This window comes from Pungitius pungitius, chromosome 21, assembly GCF_949316345.1.
Source record: "Pungitius pungitius chromosome 21, fPunPun2.1, whole genome shotgun sequence".
Taxonomy (NCBI): Eukaryota; Metazoa; Chordata; class Actinopteri; order Perciformes; family Gasterosteidae; genus Pungitius; species Pungitius pungitius.
This window is the reverse complement of record NC_084920.1, coordinates 6,342,019-6,363,854: the sequence shown is the minus strand read 5'-3', so window position 1 is coordinate 6,363,854 and position 21,836 is coordinate 6,342,019. Positions and strand designations below refer to the sequence as shown.

Here is a 21,836-nt window from a genome sequence, read left to right as displayed (position 1 = left end):
GGAGATGTGAGACGTTCCCAGGTGGATCAGGCTGAAGGTATTGGCTCACAGCCGCGAGGAATCCGACAGGACCACCCAGCACCTTTTCACTCACACACACACACACACACACACACACACACACACACACACACATCTATAGGTCAGAGAGGGGACGGGACAGAAAGGGGAACCTTTGGGCTACATTGTGGCAGTCACCAGGGGAGTGAAAGGGGAGGCTCTGAGACCCGAGCTAAACAATCCGCTAACTAAAACACAAAATAAGCCAGGCTGCAGCGAGGGTCTCAGACCTTAAGGTGCAGCACTGCCCGGCCGTCATCGCAGACCCTGTTTCAAATTACTGAGCAACATGTGCATTGGGAATGCATCTGTACTTGGAAACTGTTTTTTTGGGGGGGGGGCTGAGCAGATATCACTAATAATACGTAACATTTACAGTAGTAGGAAAACAATATGTGGTTAAAGTTACAATCTGCAAAGCTGCATTAAAAGTTATATCATCTTAACACTACCATCAATTAAAACCAGGTAAAACCACATAATGCTTGGAAACAGTATTGGCTTGACTCCGCTCACACACATCACTGCGTAACTAGGCAGTGTCACAACGATATTGTCACCTATGAGACACACCATCAGCATCCTGTGTGTTTGCGCACGTGCACGTGCACAGCCTCTGTCCAGGGCCTTCACCGAGCCTGTGGCCAGAAATGTCACTCCAAGCTCATTATGCCATTAGCTGCCTCAAGCCTCAGTCCATTTGCTGGGCAGGGAGTGTGACGGAGCCCTTTCACCGGGTCATTCTTCCTGCTGGAGGCCGGTCAGCTGATGGGTGCGTGTGCAAAGAGAGCAGGAGACTGAATTCATTTTACACATTTTACACTGATTGTGATTTAACACAGAATGTGCGCTGTGTTATTTATGTAATCACTCCATATATATATATATATATATACATATGGAGTGTTGACGAGCAGATGAAGAAGATGGATTTGTTGTTTGTTGTTGTACCCTTCGAGCTGAGCTCACCAAACCCCCTAAATCAAGTCTAATGAGGCATCTGTCCATCATTTTAACTCACACACGTTCAGGCAGCACCTCGTATCTTGGCGCAGGAGGGGCCTGTCAATGCCCGTTTGGGGGAAACACCACAGGTGCAGATGCAGGAAGAGGGGTTTGTACGGCTCAGCCTTTGGATGATTGCTGAGGCGTTGTTGTTGTGCTGGTAAAGTCAGCTGTTTGAAGGCCTCGGCGTGGACGTGGCCTGGGACGGATTTGCTTTCCTCTAACCTCAGAGATCAGTGAATTGGGGTGGGAGCGGGGGGGGCAGTTGCCTCTGCCCCACACAAACACCTGGACTTTCCTTTCCCCGTCACGGGAGGGTGAAGCTGCGCTAGATATGAATGCCATATCTTTCTCGCCATATATTTCAGCCATGCTCTGGGTGTGGGGGGTGAATATTGTGTTTGTCGGCTGAGACGTGAATGCAACCTGACTCTCTCTCCTCTGCATTTTTCTGCATTCCTGCCCCTCTTTCACAGCTGGTCCCGGCGGCATTACATCTTTGGGCCTCGGTTGCACTTTGCAGGGCGCGTTACTCGTTATTAAACCTCACGTCAGAGTGCGTCTGTGGGTTTTAACGCGCTTCCCAGCTCATTGAGCCGGCCAAGCGCTAAGCGTGGAACAGGCTGCAGACAGTGAGCAGTAATTCTGTCGGCGCATCGGCTTAGCACTTCAGCTCCCACCGGGCCGCTGGATCCTCACTTTCATAAAAGTTGTTTGGAGAGTCTCTCAGCTCTGTTGCCTCATAAAACAAACTGCTATGATGAAAATAACTTAAAACCGCGCAGAGCAGCGCTCCTGTTTTTATTAGTGCACGCACTCGGCGGCGGATGCACACGTCCGCGGTCGAATGCCGCGTTTGTTGAGGTTTCTAATGAGTCCCAGCTTGATTTCTTTTTTCATTTTTTCTTCTTCCTAATTTGACATGCTTCACTTGGGCTGGGTCCCTCTCGCTCCGCAGACCGCAAATCCTGCATGCAAGAGGCTAATGAATCTTCTCCAAGTACGCAAACCAAAGACAAAACAAAACACGCCAGAAACACTCGCCGCCTCGGGCTTCTAATTGTTCCAAACATGTCAATCACCGCGGCTCGTCGCAATTCCCCCCACCTTCTCCACTGACAAAAGAGTCATTAGTCGCCAATGAGAACATATCAATCTTCAGAGTGCCGCGCGCCACACTCAACACATCCGGTTTACGACTTTCATTTTTTGCTCCAGCGTCGACGAGGACGGTGACGATGAAGAACTAGTGGAGCCTCACTGCTCTCTAACACAGAATTGGGCAGCCAAAGGGAGTGAATTGTCCTTGCATAGTTTAATGGGGAAATAAAGTCCCTCCGTGCCAACAGCTGCCAGCTGCGCTCAGATTTCAGCCAAAAACGGGTCTATTTTTAAGCCTCCCGTCGTGAACCTGCCGGCCTACCAGCAACGGCCAGGTACAGCACCTCCACGGCCCGACAGGCGGCCGCTTTCCGGCAGCCTCCTGGACGCTCTTGAAGCATATAATTGGGGCAATTAAAGATTGCCACTCAATTAGCCTGGTATTGACCTTGTTTGCAGGTCACAACTCTCGCCATTTTTTCCTCCTCATCTGATCACCACTCGCTAGGGCTGGGCAGTATACTGGTATACCAATTTCAAATTTTCTTACGGTATGAAGACACCCTCATGATCAACCTGTGATCAAGAGAGGAACCGCGTGCTGTTTGGAGGGTTTTTGAAAAAACGCGTAAGTTAGTTCATTGCAAAGCTGGTCGAGCCGCCGGTAATGCCTAGGGTTCAGTTGGCCGGTTTGGCGTCAATGAATGAATGCTTTTACTCCACAAAAAATTGGTATACCGAGACACCGTCAGAATCTTACAAAATACCGTGATATGAATTTCTGGCCCTACCGCTCGCTGTCCAGTGCCTTCGCTTGACTTGCGCTGCCATCGAAAGGACCTCTGTCTCCGCTGGAGGGAATGTCTGTCCTCTTTGAGCTACGGTCACGCTGTTATGTGCAGATCTGAAAACCCGATGTGATGAATACATTACACCTCGGACAAAATGGTGCACTTAAAAAAAAAGAGAGAGAAAAACCTCATTATCCAAGCGTTTGTGGCTGGCTTCTAGTGCTCTTCAAGAATTGCACGTTAATGGCGGTCAGCAGTTTTTGGGCTCTACAATCTCATTACATTTACAGGAAAGGGACGGGGAGCAACAAAAAAAGAAAAGAAATTAATTGGAGGCATGCGACAGTTAGGACAGGAGCCTGGACGAGGGCGGAATAAATCAGGGGTCAGTTTGACAGCTTCATGGCTCCGCGGAGGGAGAAGTGGTTAACTTTAATGGCAGGCGATAGTAATGTTGAGTTACTTTATTTTTCCCCTCTTATGCCCGTCCCCTTCCCCCCTTGTCAGCTGAGGAGCACGGCCCCTCACCCCTGAACTAGTTTGACTCGACTTGATATATAGAGTTAATTCGGCCCTCCGCGCGCCATAACTCACCGCGTTGCCACCATTCAGTGTGGTGCAGACTCGGCTCAGGGTGCAATTGTTCATTCGATTTTCCTTTGCACAGATTCCAACCCCCAAAGCCCCCCCACCACGCACACATACACCACTGTCCTGCCTCCCCCCCTTCCCTCCTTGCCCTCCTCCTTGCTCTTGTATATATATTTTCCGACCATTACTTGGGAAGTTAATTTGGCTAAAAGAGTGTCCACTCCCGGCAGTTTTTCCTCAAGCATCAGGTTTCTCATTCTCGGAAAAAAAAACAAACTAAACGTGTCCCCGGGGTGGTTCCAGGCTACATCCGCAGCGTATGCTACACCCAAGTCACCATCTTTTTCAACACCTCTAAACCGGACTCTCACCTGGTGGCCTTAGGGTCACGTTCTGCCCTCCCGCAAATTTGCTAAGGTCATCCCCACAAGGGGCCGACCCCCACCAACATCCCCGGTGACCTCTGACTTAAGCCCTGTGCTTTTATAATTGGGGGGGGGGGGGTCTACTGGCAAGTAAAGCGCCAGTGAAGTGGCCTCTGCAGGGTGATGGGTTCCTGCTCTCCATGCACTTCATTTAATCTACACAGCGCTCTGTGTGGTGAGTGGGGGTGGTGTGTTTTGTGTTTGTCTGCGTGTGTGTTCTGGGACTGTTGTACGCTCCTAGGAGCAGATGGATGGGGTCAAACTTCAGAAGACATTATTAGTTCTGATAGCATATTCTGTCACATATTGTGAGAGAAAATGTAGAGCTGCAAAAAAATATTTTCAAGATCGGTTAATCTGTTATTGGCAGATTATTGTTCCGTATATAAATGTCCAATATGTCCAACACAGGATTGTTAACATCAAGGGGGGGGGGGGGGGGGGTCTGACAGTGCAAGTCCAAAGATATTTAATCCAACAGGATATCAAACAAAGAAAGAAGCCCAAGATGGGACCAATGACTGGTCTGCTTGATGAACGACTAAAGCGGTGAAACAAATAATGAAGAACTAGCCATCCAAAGATAAACACTGAGAAACAGCAGCCCCCCCTCCTCGTTCCCCCACCCCCAGGCCATGAACAAAACAAGTATAAAGTTGGAACGTCACCTTCACAGCAATACGGAAACAATCTCCAGCCTCTCAAAAGACATTTCTTCTGTTTGTGGTCCAACACGGTGGCAAAACGCGCTGCGTTCACTTATTCATTTTATTTCAGTCGCCCTGGCAGGGTTGAGTAAAGTTATTTCTCTTTTTTTATTGAAAAAAAGGGGGGTCTCATTTGCTGGCGATGTTGCGTCACTGGGCTGCTACGCGTACAAGAGCTTTGTGCCGGGGGACATTATGTGGCCGGTAGGGGAGAAACGTAGCGCTGTGACAGGGGCCTCTTTAAAAAGGGTGCGGTGACCCCCATGACCCAATGAGTTGAAATGGAGGCCATCGCTGATTGTCTCGCCGATTGTCACGGAGGGGTGTCTGATGGCGGCTGGCTCATGAATGAACACAGAAACAGAGGAGGAAGATATCTGTCTTTAAAAAAAAATGTAAACTTTTTTTTTGTGCTCATGTATGTGTGAGGTTTTGTGTGAGATTTCAAGACAATACGAGTGAACCAAAGCCCGAGGCAGTCAGTGTCTCCTCTGTGGGCATACAATCCCATGATCCATCCCTTTATTTCCTCCCCTGTCGTGTAGGGCTATGCTCTGTCAGGGCCTGGGAGGAGTTCCCATTGAGCGGGTTCTGCACACACACACACACACACACACACACACACACAGATCTTTATGTACCACGTTCACACGAGACCACAGGCTTCATGCATTTAAATGGCCTATCTAGTGGAGCACTGATATTATACAGCACTTAAAGCAGTTCAAAGACAAAGCTGATGACATTACAGTCATATCAATGTTTCTATATTAGCCTCCTTTGATGATCAGATTGTTGATAAAATGGTGCTATGATTGGCCTTTGAGAGATGAAGCCAATCTGTAACAGATGGCAGCTTGTGGAGCAAAGATTGCTTGATGAGTGCTTCTCAAATCAACTTTGTTTGATTTAATTGTACATTGAGTATCTTTGGTTTTTGGACTGTGTTTTGAACAGATTCAGTATCTAGGAACTCTTGATCCTATTCTCAGCATCTAATTAGGGATGTCACAATACCAAAATTATGACTTCGATACTATACCAAGCCAAAATAAAAAAGCCAAAATATTACGATACTTAATATTTTCGATGCGATACCACAAATAAGATACTGGAATATTTATCTATGACAGTAATAAATAAAACATCTGTAAGGTTCCCTTTTTCACCAGCTTGTTTCTGCCCAGCTTTTTGAACACTTGGCATTCATATTAGTATTAGCCCACAGCACGATATTAATGAAAACAACATGGTAAAATCATAGCATTGATTATACACGGCTATGTAGGCCTATTGTCCGTATCTGACTATATGACTACATATTTATTTCCATAAGTATGAATTACATAATTTTACAGACAGTGTTTGAGGTGGAAAAAACCTAAAGCTATGTGGGTTGGGTACATTAAAGATGGACGCATAATTAAAGGCCAATTTTACCCCGTTTTTGAAAAACGACAATGAAAATTGTGTGTATTATTTGGTACAATTCTGTGTGCATTCTGACCTCATGATCACATAGGCCCACAGGAGTGAAATTGTAGGTTATTTTGCATGTTTATATTTCTGCTGGACTATTGAGTAACTTATTTGCTGTCTTGCTTGATGTTTGACTGTTGTTGTCAAGCTAGGCAACACAGCTACAGGGCTGCCATCTCCCACGGTTTCCCCCGTGCGAAACACGCTTTTGCAAGTTTTCACACGCACTCACGCCACACATCCAATGTCTCACGTATATATTTAAAAAAGAAAAAATCGAAGATCAAGTGAACCTCAGTTTTTTGTGTGATGAAACATCTCCACGAAGGGAAAATGTCTCAGGTGAAGGCGATGCCTCCCTCTGCGCGGCGGTAACTGGGATCATTATTATAACGAGATGATGAATGACACTGTATGGCGTTCCTCCACTTTAGTTGAGTGACTTGGGAGTCAACGGCATATGAGCCCCAAAGCTTCTCTGGACATGTTTGACACCCACAAACGTTATTGCACGTTAATCATCTAAAAAATATTTAATGTGCACGCCTGAGTGGAAGTTGAAAGAGCGGCACGAAGAGCCGACGGTGTAAAAAGTAATTTAAGTTTCACAAAGACGCTCCCAATTTGTTTCCCCTCATGTTCACATAAACGCAGCATCGGCAAAAAACACGGCGGCCGCATTTGTTAGAGGAAATAACCCCGGCTGCATGCTTGATGATCTTCACAACAACAAAAACAAAAAAAAGGCTCACAGAGGAGAAAAGAAAAAACTCTCTTCTACTTCTTCCACTTGAGGAGACGCTGGGGAGACAACCTTCATTTTAGGGGAAGAGAGCTGTAATGACTCCAGGTAGCGGCGGGCATTTTAGAGGTGTGTGAGTTTGATCCTGTGCCAGGGTGATGAATAGCTGTTTTTCCTCCACTGCTGCCCATCAGCACTTTTATTCTGCAGTTAATCCACCAGACCCAGCCTTTAATTTTTCACCTTGTTGTGTGACTGCGTTTGCATTTTTGTGTGTGCATGTGTGTGTGTGTATGTGTGTGTTTCTGTACCTCGATGTCTTTCGCATAAACACCTGCATTTGCCCTGACCTGCTAACATCAGAGGTTGATTTAGGAGGGTGTGTATGTGCGTGTGTGTGTGTGTGTGTGTGACATCTCGTGAAAAGTTTGTGTGGAGTGTGTGCCTTGTACGGCGCAGTGGTGGTGGACGCTTGTTACCTGCCGTGTCAGGTGTTAAAATGATGTTATGTCATCGGAGATGAGGCAACTCACCCACTTCATTTACTGCACCTAAGGCTAGTTTTTTAAGGTTAGTTTTGTTTCGACCTCCTCTTATTAAAGCTTCCTTCTACGCTGAGCTTGTTGAATATGAAACACGTGGGTCCGTCTCTCTGTCTCCCTCCCGCCTGCACTGAATTGGCATTTTTCACACCCGGGAAATAGATTTTTGTTGATGAGCTTTTGGAAAACATTAATATAAGCCTGCTCTATCTGTCGGGGGAAAGGGAGGGATCTGATACGGGCAGTGACGGGCATGATTGTGAGGTACTGAAAAAGTAGCTGACCCCTTTCCCGGTGGTTTCCACACTGAGGAAAAGATGGCCACAGATGACTTACTGTGGACGCCCATTTAGAGTCAGTTTCTGTCCCCCACTGAGAACATCCAGCCTATTTTGGCTCTTCTTCAGCGGACAGGTTACAACGAGTGGTTAAAAGTGGAGTGACCTGGAATGCTGAGCACCCCCCCCCCCCCCCTTGCTACCCAAACCAGCTCTGATATGGGAGCTGGGGGTCCTTGTGGTCATATTTTAATATAATCCTGAGCACTTGGAGCCCCCTCCTCGCGGCGGAGGGGCTAGCGTTCCTCCAGAGAGCTGTTCTACATATGGCGGACAAGGAGCACAGCTTCGCACAAAAGCCTGCTGAGACTCCACACCATTTATCCCTCAGCTGGAAGGTTGGGCCACGACTAATTGACTGAGCTATGTGCTTGTGTGTTAATACACGTGTGTGTGTCTCGCTGTGTGTGTGTGTGTGTCAGTCATATTCTACGGTGGCCGAGAAGGTTCAGACAAATACAAAAGCAACAACACAACCGCAAACGCCACAACACAACACGAACGCCGCAACACGAAAATACAAAAGCCACATCACAACCGCAAATGCCACAACGCAACACAAACGCCGCAACGCAACGCGAAAGCGAAAACGGAAGTAGCTGCCCACGGGAGCGAGCGTATTTTGGAGGAACGGAGCTGGAGGATGGCAGATCGTTTAAGAAGTAAGTGAAACATGATTCCTTACTTTAACTGTAGCCGCAAGGAATCATGTTTCACTTACTTCTTAAACGATCTGGCATCCTCCAGCTCCGGTGTTACGTGCCGACTGGGTTTTTGAACCTACTGGTTTGGCTACGCGTGCGTGTTTGTTTTGCCCCGACAGCGGCAGATGTTGTCTGCCTCGGTCACCTGATCCGTCACACAGTCGCAAACATATTTCTGAAAATGTTCAAAATGTATCCCATATCCAATGCAGCGGTTATGATTGTATAAGTGAGCACTACATCACCGCTACGTATAAAGAAATAAATAAAAGAACATACGTTTATTAAAAGATCGCCACAACCTGGATTCGAACTCGCAGTCGAGCAAAATAGCAAAACTTTATAAGACGGCGGCGCTACGCCGTCGGCCAACCGAGCTGTCAAATGCCCCTACTGATTTCACTACTTATCATGAAATTGCAAATCGTCAGTGGCAAGAACATCTTTTGGTTCAGGGTGAGCCAAGACAACTGGTTTTTGGTGGCGTAGCGTGAAATACATAGTTCTGTCAGGTTTTCTAGCACATTGCCCAAGTAGGATTACTCTCTTAATAACATCTAAACGCGTAGCCAAACCAGTAGGTTCAAAAACCAGTAGGCACGTAACAACGGAGCTGGAAGATGCCAGATTGTTTAAGAAGTAAGTGAAACATGATTCCTTGCGGCTACAGTTAAAGTAAGGAATCATGTTTCACTTACTTCTTAAACGATCTGCCATCCTCCAGCTCCGTTCCTCCAAAATACGCTCGCTCCCGTGGGCGTTCCTCCAAAATACGCTCGCTCCCGTGGGCAGCTACTTCCGTTTTCGCTTTCGCGTTGCGTTGCGGCGTTCGTGTTGCGTTGTGGCATTTGCGGTTGTGATGTGGCTTTTGTATCTTCGTGTTGCGGCGTTCGTGTTGTGTTGTGGCATTTGCAGTTGTGATGTGCCTTTTGTATTTTGTGTTGTGGCGTTCGTGTTGCGTTGTGGCATTTGCGGTTGTGTTGTTGCTTTTGTATTTGTCTGAACCTTCTCGGCCACCGTAATATTCCCTGGAAGCATGGCGCATTAGGAGGGCCTGAGATGGTAGGATGTGGTGAAGAGGGAGAGAAGCCAACCTTTTGTTGAGATCCATCAGAGGGGCCTCCGGTAAAGTGACTTATTGGCTGCAGTTTTCCAAAATGTAGTCTTTGAAGTGCAGGAGGGGGAGGTGGGTGGGCGCACATTTAAAGTTGTGGGTACTTTGTCTGGTATTGTTGGTACTAAACAGTGCATAGCAAAACTCTTCTACTATCGTGCGTACGGCAGGTCAAAGTTGAACCACAACATCAATCAGCCCTCTTTTAAAAAAAAATCCAAACTCCGTCTGACTTCTTTATCGTGACCCCCAGACCTCAGCCATCCCCTCCGTGAGTACAACGGCATCGTCACCAATAGGATCGATTTAAATTCGACCCTCCCAACTGGCTTCATTGGCGTGTTCCTGGCTGTGTGAATCTAACCTCATGCAGCGCAGGACGAACCTCGTGTTCTCTCTCCGGTTTCCTCCCACCGCTCTGCTCTGGACTTTATCAACTCATTGTTTGACTTGGCCCCTTCCCAAAGTAAGCCCAAGTACCTTTCGGAGTTGGCCGTCTCACCGTCCTCAGGGAGGGGGCCGGACTCTCTGTGTGTGAGTGTGTGTGTGCTTGTGCACGTTCTGGGGGGGAAAGCTCCTCGTTCTCCTGGCACCAGGAAGCTTTGAATCACGCCGGCTCTTCCTGGAAGGACCCTGGTACGAGCCGCGCTCGCCGCCGCCTCGGTGTCAGCCCAGACAGCCCGCCTCGGCCCCGCCCCCTTCCCGATCACGCCGCAGGCAGTTTTTTTTTCTCCCCGCACTTGGAAGTTGTTTTCAGCTCTGGCTGCAGCTCGCGCCGATAACCTCAGCCTCTGGAACTCTGAGAAACGAGAGCGTATTGATCGGATGTAAATAGCACGAGGTGGGCCTCAGCAAATTCAAGAAACTGCCTCGTTTGTGCACAATTTTCATCACCAGTGCAACAATTCTGCAGTTTGACGGCATTCGGTTTCACACGGCGCTCGGCGGGCTAAATATAATCGTGTCAAGCTGTCACCTGCCCACGCTGTCCCAGGCCTCAGTGCGGTTGATGGAAATCACACTCTCCCGCGTCTGAGGTGCTGAGGATCTGGGCATGCGAGTTGATAATAATAGTAGAGGCTTTGCTGCTTGCTGCAGGGAGTCCGCACCTTCCTGTTTCCCCTCCCTTTGTTTTGGCCTGCGCGCTGACAGATTTACCTCCGGAGGAACTCCGGCATTTGAACAGGACAAAATGGCCCCGATTGTTCAAACGGGGCTCTAGTGGAAAGAAAACAGGGGCCCTTTTGGGGGGAAATAACAAGGGGTTAATAATGGATTGCAATATCAGAAGTAAACAATTTTGTCATTGAGAGACGTGTTTGCTCTAAAGGACACTGAGAGGATTGAGATTTTTTTCTTCCCTCCTTGGGTGAAAGTGTTAATTGTCAGAGGTTTTACTTTCTTTTCGTTTTCTTGCTTTTACTCTGAATGGACCCGCAGAGCTTTGGCTTTTGATAAGAATCAGATGTAAGAGGGATGGATACTGCTGTGCGTTTTTTTCTCTCCTACTGCACCCTGTCAGATAACTTCCCCGTCGAACTCCTCAGGGAAATTAAGTCTGCAGAAGTAACTGCTGAAGTTATCCAACTCTATCTTAAAGCGAGCGCCCTGTGATTATTTTTTTCTAAATCTTGGCGAGGATTAGCAGAGAACTCACATTGAGACGAGCAAAGAGGTTGTAGCTTCAGCTGAGGAAGAGGAATACACACTTCAGAGCTCATTGAATGATTTCATCTAAAGCTCCCACCCCGAATGAGATCTAATTTGTCAGCTTACTAAAAATAACCAGTGAGATAATCGTAATCTTTCTAACCATCCATCCATCACCGATATAAATGTCTCGCCTCGGACTGATTTCATCACTCAGCACAATGAGTCGAGGCACTGTTTATCCCGAAAATACGTAACGCTGTCCAAATGTTTTTTGGAGTTCTATCTATCGGATGATTGATCAAATCCCAGCAGTGTGAGTGTGGTTTCTGTACACACACACACACACACACACACTGGATTGGCTGTAAAAGATTGTTGTACAGTAAAAAGATTTATGGTTACGTAATGCAATTCAAACAGATCTTAATCAAAAGACTATTTCCATGTAATCCTACGTTATTGTAATCTTTTGAGCTTTTTAGATATTATTTAAGTGATATGTTAAAAAAAACGCAGCTGCTGTTTATTTAAAATAATAATTAGGAGGCAAATGCTGAAATCAACTCAGACACTAGAGAGCGATCAGTGCGTAATGTGGCTGTGCATCAGATTAAACATTGTGATTGGTAATTGGAGGATACACAAGGCAGATTCAATCGTTGTTTCAGTGTCGTCACTAAGTGAGAAAATCCAGACCATTTCTTAACCAAACCAAAGCCTCCATTGTTTGGAGTGAATATCATAAATCAAAGGAAACATACTCCGCGATTGCTGTTTTGCAGACCTTTTGTGTCTTAAGGTTGCGAGTCAGAGCAACAAGTTCTCTTTAAAATCTGAGAAGAAGAAAAAAATGAGCTGCTCATAATCACCTGATGTCTTTGTGATGGTGGATCCAATGTGTGCGCACACTGTCGCTCTACTCTATTAAGTCCAAAAGCCCTAGACGTCTCATCAGCACCAGGAGCGGCAGTGAGAACTCATAACATCTCTCAGCGGTGATGTTTTTCTTCGCCGAGTAACAGCGGAACAAGCGGGTGAGAAATAATTTGGACGTGAATTGAAAACACGTCGAGTATGGATTTTCTGGATTTATCCGTCACTTAAATGTTTCACAGAGAGAACGCGGGCCTCCATTAAACTAATCCCCCCCCCTCTCCCCTCCCCTAACTGGCATGTGTGGAAAACGGATTGCTGTTAGATATCTCCTCTAAATGTCAGAACCTTCATCGTGAAGCATCAGAACGGGAGTCCCCCCCAACCCCCCCATCAGCGGTGAGCCCGAGGCTCACTTCAGCACGTCCTTAGAAAGTGGAAGTCTTAAGAGTCTTAGTGGAGCACACCCGACGGCTTAATGTCAGCAAATTAATTATGGATTCACCCAATTAGTTCACAAACTACACTGTGTTCCAGGGAAAATGATCAGCCCTCCCCTCCCCCCAAATGACTAAGTCCCTTCAGTCTCTGCCCCAGTGTGCATTGTGCCGAGCTCAGAAATGTGTGGGTGTGACACACACACACACACACACACACACACACACACAGACACACACACAGCAGGCAGGTAGCCTGACCTTTTTTAATTATTCAATCTCTCAAACTCTGTCATCGGCTGGCGCTGAAGCCGCCTCTCACTTTCTAACCGCGTCCCTCATGTCCGAAAACAAGGCTGCGTCCGTCTTCTTTAAAACTCGCACCGATCCCTGTCAACGCACGGAGTGATGCCGGTTACTGCAATGACCCCTGGGACAACCCCCCCACACACAGACACACACACACACGAATGAGTGTCAGTGTAACTAATCACCTCTTTCTAATGAGAGTCTGTCAAGGGCTAGTATCTGTTCAGCAAACCAAATTGTTTTCTTATTCCGGTGAAGTCAATTAGTCACATCGGAGAGAATCACGTTAGTGTTCGTCTCTCGTTAAATCTCTCCATGTTACAGGTAGACGCCGTCGCAAATTAATTTCTTCTTGTTTTCCACATTCTCTCGCGGCGTCAAATGCATCATGCTGGGCGGAGACTGAATTTCGCTTAATTTAGCTTTAGCTTCCTTTGTCCTGGCAAGAGTTTAAAGGTTTTTGGATGCATATGAAAACAGAAAAAAGACAGATGATTCCTCATTTCATCATATAAATTATTAGCTAGGGAAATTGCCAATTTAAAAAAAAAAATGAAACTCCATGCCAGCCAGGTTTCCTTCCAATAGATTGCCTCATTCCATTTGTATGACCAACATTTGCTGTCCTCTATGTATTCTCAGCATCTACAACTATTCCTTTGAATACATCAGTCACTTCTCGGTTCATTTTCCGCCCATTTGCTCGTGCTCGTCTTCATTGTATTAAACTACTGTCCCACGGCCCTTCCCCCTCTCGGACGGTGATCCCTGTGTGCCGCTGACATTGAGCAGAGTTTGGACTGTGGGTGTGGCCGTCACGTCCTTGGGAGACGTAGAGACGGTCATCACAGCTATGGATTTCTACGCTTAATGGCTCTGCCTCTCGCGCACAAATGTTTCTCTTTCGAGGAGCGGTGGCCGGGAGGTTTATTGATCGTCTTGACTTTTAATGCCTCTTAAATATTAAGATTCATGTATATGACCTTTGTGTTTGGATTGGGAGTGAATCCCCGGCTAAATACCCTTTCAGGCCCTGCTTGCTGGCTTGCTGGCCTGCTGGCTTCGATTCAGCTTTTTCTTTTGAATCATTGAGCAGTTAGTGCTCAGTTTCAATTTTTGTTTTTTTCTTACATAAAAGCTTGGCTGTGTTCGATAATGCCGCGTAGTTGTTCGTTTTTTTGTTTTGTTTCGGGGGCGCTCTCTGCTTGAAGCTGGCTGAGGGAATGAGTGCAAAAGCAGATCATGGGTTAGAGAAGAGAGGATAAGTATTGGGGAGAATCTGTGAGGGCTCATTTCCTCTGCCTTCCTCCCTCTCTGTCGCTCTCCCTCTTTATGTTACACACACTCACACAAACACACAGCGCTGGAACAGGGCCCGGTGATTGATGTCTCTGTCCGAGAGACCTCAGAGGCAGCAGCACTACAGAGAGATGGACACATGAAAAGGAAGAAGGCGGGACAAGAGGGAAGAAGTGAAATCAATCAAGGAACAGGGCGAGGCCTTCCGGCAGGCGTTGCCACCCTGGGGCCAGGGCACTGCCTGGTTGGAAAGACCCTCCCGAAGTGACCAGAATTGCTTGTTCCAGTTTTAAGACGGCAACGCCCCTGGTTATCTTGGTAAATGAATCATTTGGTCTATAAAAACCACAGAAATGAGTGACATATTTATGCCGACGTTCAACAAGAGAGACTCAGATGTTATGTAAGAGTTTGCTCTCTTCCTTAAAGTGCAGTGCAGCGCTCTGTGTACCTCCCGGTCTGATGGTCTGCATGGTCCCACATGTGCAGTCATGTCCTGATCGTGCCACGTTAAACAAGGCCATGATGAAGGCTACGAGAGGTGTAACTCTTTGCCCTCATGCTTTCTCCCAGACGGCGCTGTATTTTTTGTGGCGTCAGAGCTTCCCGAGTAGAGAGGCGCTTCTGGCCTTCTGGAGGAGAATTTGAGTTCTTCAGTGCAACATTTAATCCCGTTGTGTTGCAATCATTTTACTCTAATTCTCTAAAATGCTGATCCTCACTGTGCTCTTTGTGCACTGCCAAACAAATGCATGTTTTCTCTCCAACAAACATGCATTTGTACGTATATATTTGCCAGTGTGTCTGCCAGCTACAGAAAACCCAAGGCTTTGCCAAAAGACATTTCCAGCGTGTCTGTAATCTGAAATACCAAGTACGATTAAAGTTGTCAGTCCAAATCTGGTCAAAGTAGATGGGATTACAAATTGCATTAGGAACTGTTTTTTTCCTCGAGCCCAGTGGACAAATAAGGAGGTAATGAATCAGCCCTGCATGGTATAGAGGTGTAGGTGGCACCGTGTGCTCCTCTCCTGAGGAGATTTTAACTACCCTCTATTGGCCTGAATGTGTCATTACATGACAATCTGTCAACTTTCAGGTGCAGCACGTCATTGTGTCACATGACAAATCTCCCAGCACATGTTGCGTCTGTTTGTTTCACATCTGCTCATTTGCATCCACATTTGTCAGATTACTACGGATGCCTGTGCTCTCTTTTTATTCCAATGGCTTTGAGGGCAAAGAAAGGAGAAGAAAAAGTGGATTGCTATTTACCGTCTGAGTCGAGATGTCACGGAGATCAAAAAGGAATGTGACAAGTCTGATGAAGCTTCAGATGAGTGATTGTCAGTGAAAGAAAGCACACTTCAAAAAGGAGAAAAGTGGCACTTTTTACAGCATGGAAGCCTCGTGACATTTTTTTTTCTTTCTTTTTTTTAGAGCAAATGGGGCACTTTGTCACCAAGAGTATCCGAGTAAGTGCGTGTCTGCGTGCGTGTCTGTGTGATTCACTGATTTTCTGTATTTCTATCGCCCACAGCTTCCCAGGCTCTTTGCAAGTAAGCAGCTGAGTGGCTTTGTAGTCAAGGACCCTTTAATGCCTTCCAGAGTTTCTTTTGCTGCTTTTACATCAATAATGTGTGTATTTAAAATGTGTGTGTGTGTGTGTGTCTGTGGGTCATTGTTGTGTTTAATCCAGGACTTCTCTTTGCTCGTGCCCTCCCTGCAGGTGTATGTGCCGAGGCGGTATGCCCCGTGGAATAGTGCTGACAGTGCACTAGGAGTCTGAAACCGTTCCAGCATTCGCGGCCGAGGAGGAGACGCGCCGTGCCCGAGCCGAGCCGCGCCGCCCCGTGCCGTGCCGTCCTGTGTTTGACGCCATGTCCCTGACTGACAAACACAAAGTGAAGAGGCAGAGGCTAGACAGGATCTGCGAAGGTAAACTTATGAGTATGTGTCCGTCCTTAACTTCTTACCATCACTCATTGCTCTCAAAGAGTCACACTTTTGTTTGTTTTCTGCACTTTGCACAACAAACACTTGGGTTCCAAGGCCCCGCTCTCAATACACACAAGTAGGACCGCTGAGTCACTTCTTATTTAGGGTCAAGATTTTGGACTTGACAGTTATTTGAACTTGACTTGGGTGTGTGGTATTGTTTAGTGTATCGAGTAGTGCTCTCCTCCCTTGTAAATAATATTATTATGAGCAATGAAAGCAGCAGCAGTGGTAGAATTTGTTTGTACAGTGTGTCAGTTTAGAGAAGATCTGTTTAAATGACCAACTGCATCTTTTCTATCTTCTTCGCAAAGACGGAAAAATGATTAGGTATGAGCACAAATACCTTTGATTAGTATGTCAGAGCGGTAATCAAGTCAGCTTTGATTTGATTATTTAAAAACCAAATACACAGATAGAGGTTAAAACCGGTCTACATTTGCTAGATTTTCAAAATGTACATTACATATAACTATTCTTTCAGCAGCCTTTCAATGTATTTGAATGGTAAAAACCAGATGCTAAAAAGGAAACTGTTTTCATTTTACCTAGGTTTTTTATTTTTTATTTTCACTTGCAAAACCACTTAATGGCTTCCTGGTATTATAATTAAGTGTCATTATGTGATATTTTGAAAAAGAACATCCCTGCCATACTTGCAGCATTTAGCTTGTTCAACACATATTACACTGCTTCAGAGCTACACAAACCCCCATCCAGGCAACCTTATTGTTAGCACGACCTACGACCTATTGATCATCAATACTCATTGATTGCTATAATGTTCTCCTGGCACACAGCACCTGTCAGAGACTACAGTTAATAATGTATATGTTTTGACCTCGGCATCCAGAAGGGTGTAAATGAGATTATGGCTTCACCCCAGCCTCTGTGTTTGTTTACGTAGGCGTGTCCGTCATGTGACTTATGGTCATGGAGAATATCTAAACATCGGGAGTTCGATTACAGCGGGCGATTGGAGGGATTCTCTCGGAAGTGGCTAATTTTTACACCACGTGCTGCGGTGCATATTAGGATTAGAGAGTGGCGTTGCATCGAAGGGCTTGAACACACAAAAGGAGCCCCCCCCCCCCCTCCCGCCGTGAGCATAGTTACAAAGTTGGCCCGGGCAACAAAGACTACGAGTCTTTGTGTGGGCGGATGAACTGCGTGTGGAGCTTGCGGATGAGCATTTTCAAACCCACTTGTTTGACTTTGCCCGGCATGTTGTTGTGTGTCTGTCAGACTGCGTCCTGAGGTAGAAGCATCTCCTCTCTGCTGCCTGCGTCCCCGAGAGGCTTGTTAAGCTGCCGGGCCCACCTGGAGCCGGCGCAGGGAGGGCTATACACGACTGCAGTCCCTGGAAAATGAAGCTAGACGCACCATTACCCCCCCTCGGTGCCAGCGTGTTTGTTTTGCAGCATGATGTAAGCACCTCGGTGTGGCGCACATGGAATGGAGGACTTATGCCGCGCATCCTGTAAAAGCCCATTTAGCTCGAGAAATCAAATCCTAGGTTTCGGGTCCGGGCCACTGCAGTAGAAAAGTGACGGTGATTTTTTAATGGTTTTTTTTAAGTCTGAAATTGTGGCTACAACAATCTGCAATTAATTAATCTTAAAGGGGATCGCGATTTTAGAAATCCTCCCACATTTTATTCATTCAGGTAAATTCAATCTTCAATATAAATGATATCCCGCTGATGTCCGTTCAAATATTTCATCCGCAAACCTCATCTGACACTATTTATATATATATATATATTTTTTCAAACGTTTTTTGGTGAAATGCACTCACTTGCTGTGTTGCAGAGAGTCGGATGATAGACACCACTGTTATGTCTGTAGGTGGAATGTGTTGCTACCAGCAGCAGCTGGTTAGCTGTGACCAAAGATAAGCATGTTACCACCTCTAAAAAGTTCATGGCCATTTCTTTTGGGTTTTTTTTGGCCTGGCCTAGTTGCCAGGCAACCAGGAGAGACTTCAGGAAGTTAGTGGTCCTGGGCCTAGAAATAATTAATTGCATAACTGCTTGTAAAATGCTGAAGAGTTTTTTCAGCCTATTGGACAGATTAAATAAGATTCATAAAATGTTACTTTGTGAGTACTTTATAACCTGTTTCCTGTCTTTATGCTCCGTTTTTTGTTTGTAAAACAACAACATTACATCCTATCACAGGTGGGTCATTCATTGGTGGAAATCCTTCCTGATTAGAGTTGTGCGCCACATCCAGCTGTTGCGTTCATGTGAACCAGAGAGCTGAGGTAGTTAGTCATCGCTTGGGGGGCAGGGGGGACAACAGTTAGTCTGCTCTGCCCGGGCACAAGCTCAAAGCCCACCCGAGACGCTGGGAGAGACGGTAACAGGTGTTGCTGTGATGCAGAGATGCTTCACAGTGAGCGTACCTGCCAACGTTTCTTCTCTCTCCCTCTCTCTTTCTCTCTCTCTCTCTCACACACAAACACACATTCTCACTCTCTCCCTATCTCCAGCTGGCTATAATACAGGATCAGTGAGGGCGTAAAAAGAAAGAAGAAAAAACAAACAGAAAACAGCTTGTGATTTGTTTATGAGCCAATGACCAGGCAAAGTTGTCCCACTGATTGCGTAGCGGCACGATAAGGCTGCCACGTCGATCGTCACAGCAGGAAAAACACGCAGGAAGCAAGGCTGTGCTTCTCTGTTTCACACGCAGGAGCCATCCTCCCAGAGTTCGCTTGGCGAATGTCGACACTATAACTCATCCTAATCCGGGTTCACACTGCTAACCGGCCCGCAGTTGGCAAACACACACGGACCAGATGAAGCCGTGACTTGTGCATCCCCCCCAACGCTACCCTCCCACCTTCAATCTCTTCCGAGGGAAAATCTGGAGCATCTTTACCGGAAAAAAATCGTCTGCTGATGCCACACTTTCTCCGCAGCATCCAGCCGAGCCTTCACTTTCGTTTCTATTGTTTTCCCTCACACTAAAAAAACAAAGATCCTGTCTCCCAAGACTTTTTCCAACAACATCCACAGAGTATCCCCCCCCCCCCCTCAAAAAGTATTTGGAGGAAGAGTCCATCGTGGCTGTCTTGACATCAGCCCGTTTGGCAGTGGGATCACAAATGCCGTATCCAAGGAAACTCAGTGGCTAGATGACAAGGCTGATTAAGCCATTAAAGTCCTTCATATGTATTTAGCATAATCTGTCCTGTCTGCAAATAAGGCGGCAGGGAGCTGGTTGCCGGTTGGCTAGTTAGCTCAATCAAAGCATCCGCCGGGAAGATTCTGCTTAAAATCAGCACTATGAGGAATAGAGAGGAGCGCTCTCTCTCTCTCTCTCAGGGGGGAATTCATTTCTGTCATCTGAAGAGACGAGGACTGATCTGTGCTCCTTCCAGCCTCAGGTCCTTTTATGTTCTCGGCTTAATTTGAGCTGAACCACTGTTTGTCATTCGGCAGCGACTGGGCCGATGGTCTGGGAGGGAGGACACTTCTGCTGCCTTTTCTGCTTTTTTTCTTCATTCCTTCGCCGAGTTTATTGTTTTGTTTGTAGACTGCAGTAATATTTCCCCTCTGGGTCCGATTTGAGCTGCTGTAATCTAGTCAGATTATGTTTTTAATCAACATCAACATTACATCCACGTTGTGTTACACGATGATACTTTATGTTTTCATAATTAGGAATATCATTGATCCGAAAGAAACAGCCACTGAACCAAGCAGCCAATTGTTCTTCCTAATGAGGATTATAGTTTGTAAATAAATATTATGTCATGTTAATTTTCACTAAAACGGCAGTAGGATATTTAGTGGTTCAGGTCTTTTATTAACCTGCGTGCCATTTAATCAAGATTGTTTCATACACAGTCCGTTCTTCTGCAGCTACCACTCTCTCTGTTGTCTGTTTGAGGAGGGTCTGTTTGTTTTGTACACAGCACAGGTGCGCTGTGGGTTAACTTCCTGCTGTGCATGGGAGGCTATTCTTTCATTGAGGGCTTACCGCTTCGCATCGAGGATTAAAATCAGTCATGTGTGGAACGCTAACATATTAATTCAGACTTCTAGTCTTAATGTCACTACATCTGATACGAAGTCCACTAATGTATAGAAGGGAATCAGAGATGGTCTTATGCTGTTTGATGAAAAAGAGACAATGCAACGCTCTCCAGGTTTAAAGTGTGTGTGTTTTTTCAAATTCCGTATTTCTGTACTCTCCTCTACAACGAGAGCTTGCTTGAACGTATTGGGAAAGTGATCTTCTGTTTAACTAGACCACTTATCCTTTTTTCCATCAGTGATGTAGAGGAAAATTACATTTTCTCATCTATTCTTCTCCTTCTTACTCGCCATCTTTCCCTCTTCCCCTCACTCAGCTGCACACTCCTCCTCGTCTCTCCAAAAAGCAAGCGGGCTGTCGTCCCTCCCTTCTGTCTCCCCCATCTGTGATGCAGTATGGGCCGCTGGCTTGATAATGATAGGCCGGCAGAGCTGCGTATGAGGCAAGCAGAAAAAGAAAGGAAGAAAGGGGAAAAAAAACAGCCAACTAAAATGGAAGACAAGGCTACCAGAGGTCTCGCCGATAGAAGGGTCTGCAGTAGCGGCTCCCACCCTGTGCCACGCTCCTCCCACCCATGCAACATGTGCGGCGTGTGCCGTGTCGCACATGTTGCAGAGATGCGAGGTGGTAAAGAGGCGGAGGATAGAGTCTCCGCTAGCACGGCAGATGTGAACCCACCCCAAAGCCATCGGACCAGAATTGGTACCATGTGTTTTTCCTTTTTCCTCGTCTCCCCTCCCTCCCACTCGTAGTTGTGTTCCAGCGTCAAAAAGGCCCGGTGGGCTCGTTAAAACTTTACTATACTGTACAATCACAGTAATTGAGTAGAATTTTTTTAAGCTCCTCCAGCCGTGGCTTTAGTTTATGAAGTCCCCATGAAAGTTTAATGGGTCAGTGGTTGTAGAGTTTGCCGCTATCTAAAGCGCTCTGCAGCTTATCTCTGCCTGTGCCGCCTGCCAAGTCCCGCCGGTAGCGTCCTGTGCCCTAGAAAGATGGCCAGATTGCTCCAAAGGCATGACTGTCGCCGGACGTCTGTTCGGCACATTGTTCACCCAGAGGTCTCTTAACAGAGCCACCCGATGTGGCTGTGAGCTACCAAACCCGAATATCCACTGTGTAACTCTGCGCTTTCTTTCCTCCCATTGTATTATCCATGCTAGCGATGAGTGTAATATCGCAGGCTCACTTAATTATGGGCCAGCTCTCACGAGAAGCATATCAGAGGAGGCAGACAATATGAACACGGTACCCGAGCTTCCCCTGCACACGGCGCATGCAGTCATTTGCATGGCAGGAGACATGGAGTGCCATATCCTCGTTTTGTTTTTAGTAACACTGGGCCGGCCTTACTTGAGATGTTTATTATTGTTATTAATATTTTGTGAGGAGGGGATCATGGCCCTGAAGAGGAGTTTATTAAAAGAAGTTATTGTCTGCAATCGCAAGGCGTTGATTAATGGTGTATGTGTGTTAGAGCTGACAGCACCGCGCACGGAGACTCCGACCCGGGATAATCATTATAGGTGTGCTTTACCTATAATGAAAGAACCCATCCTTCAGGCGTGCATCACACTGGACGGCTAAGGGCCGCGGGGAGATTGAAACTGATTTATTTTAGTTTT

At 46.5% G+C, this 21,836-nt stretch overlaps 1 protein-coding gene across 4 annotated transcripts in view; it reads left to right on the top strand.

Moving 5' to 3' along the window:
* The window catches only part of LOC119213146 (C-terminal-binding protein 2), a 72,239-nt gene that overhangs the window by 15,239 nt on the left and 35,164 nt on the right, over positions 1-21,836 (top strand). For 2 of the 4 annotated variants that reach the window (XM_037464220.2, XM_037464224.2), the window contains exon 2: positions 15,900-16,120. In XM_037464220.2, the coding sequence (XP_037320117.1) occupies positions 16,051-16,120 (70 nt within the window). In that variant the 5' untranslated portion in view covers positions 15,900-16,050. Of the gene's footprint in view, positions 1-16; positions 38-15,899; positions 16,121-21,836 lie in introns of those variants that run through there. The other 2 variants (XM_037464221.2, XM_037464222.2) reach the window with 2 other exon arrangements.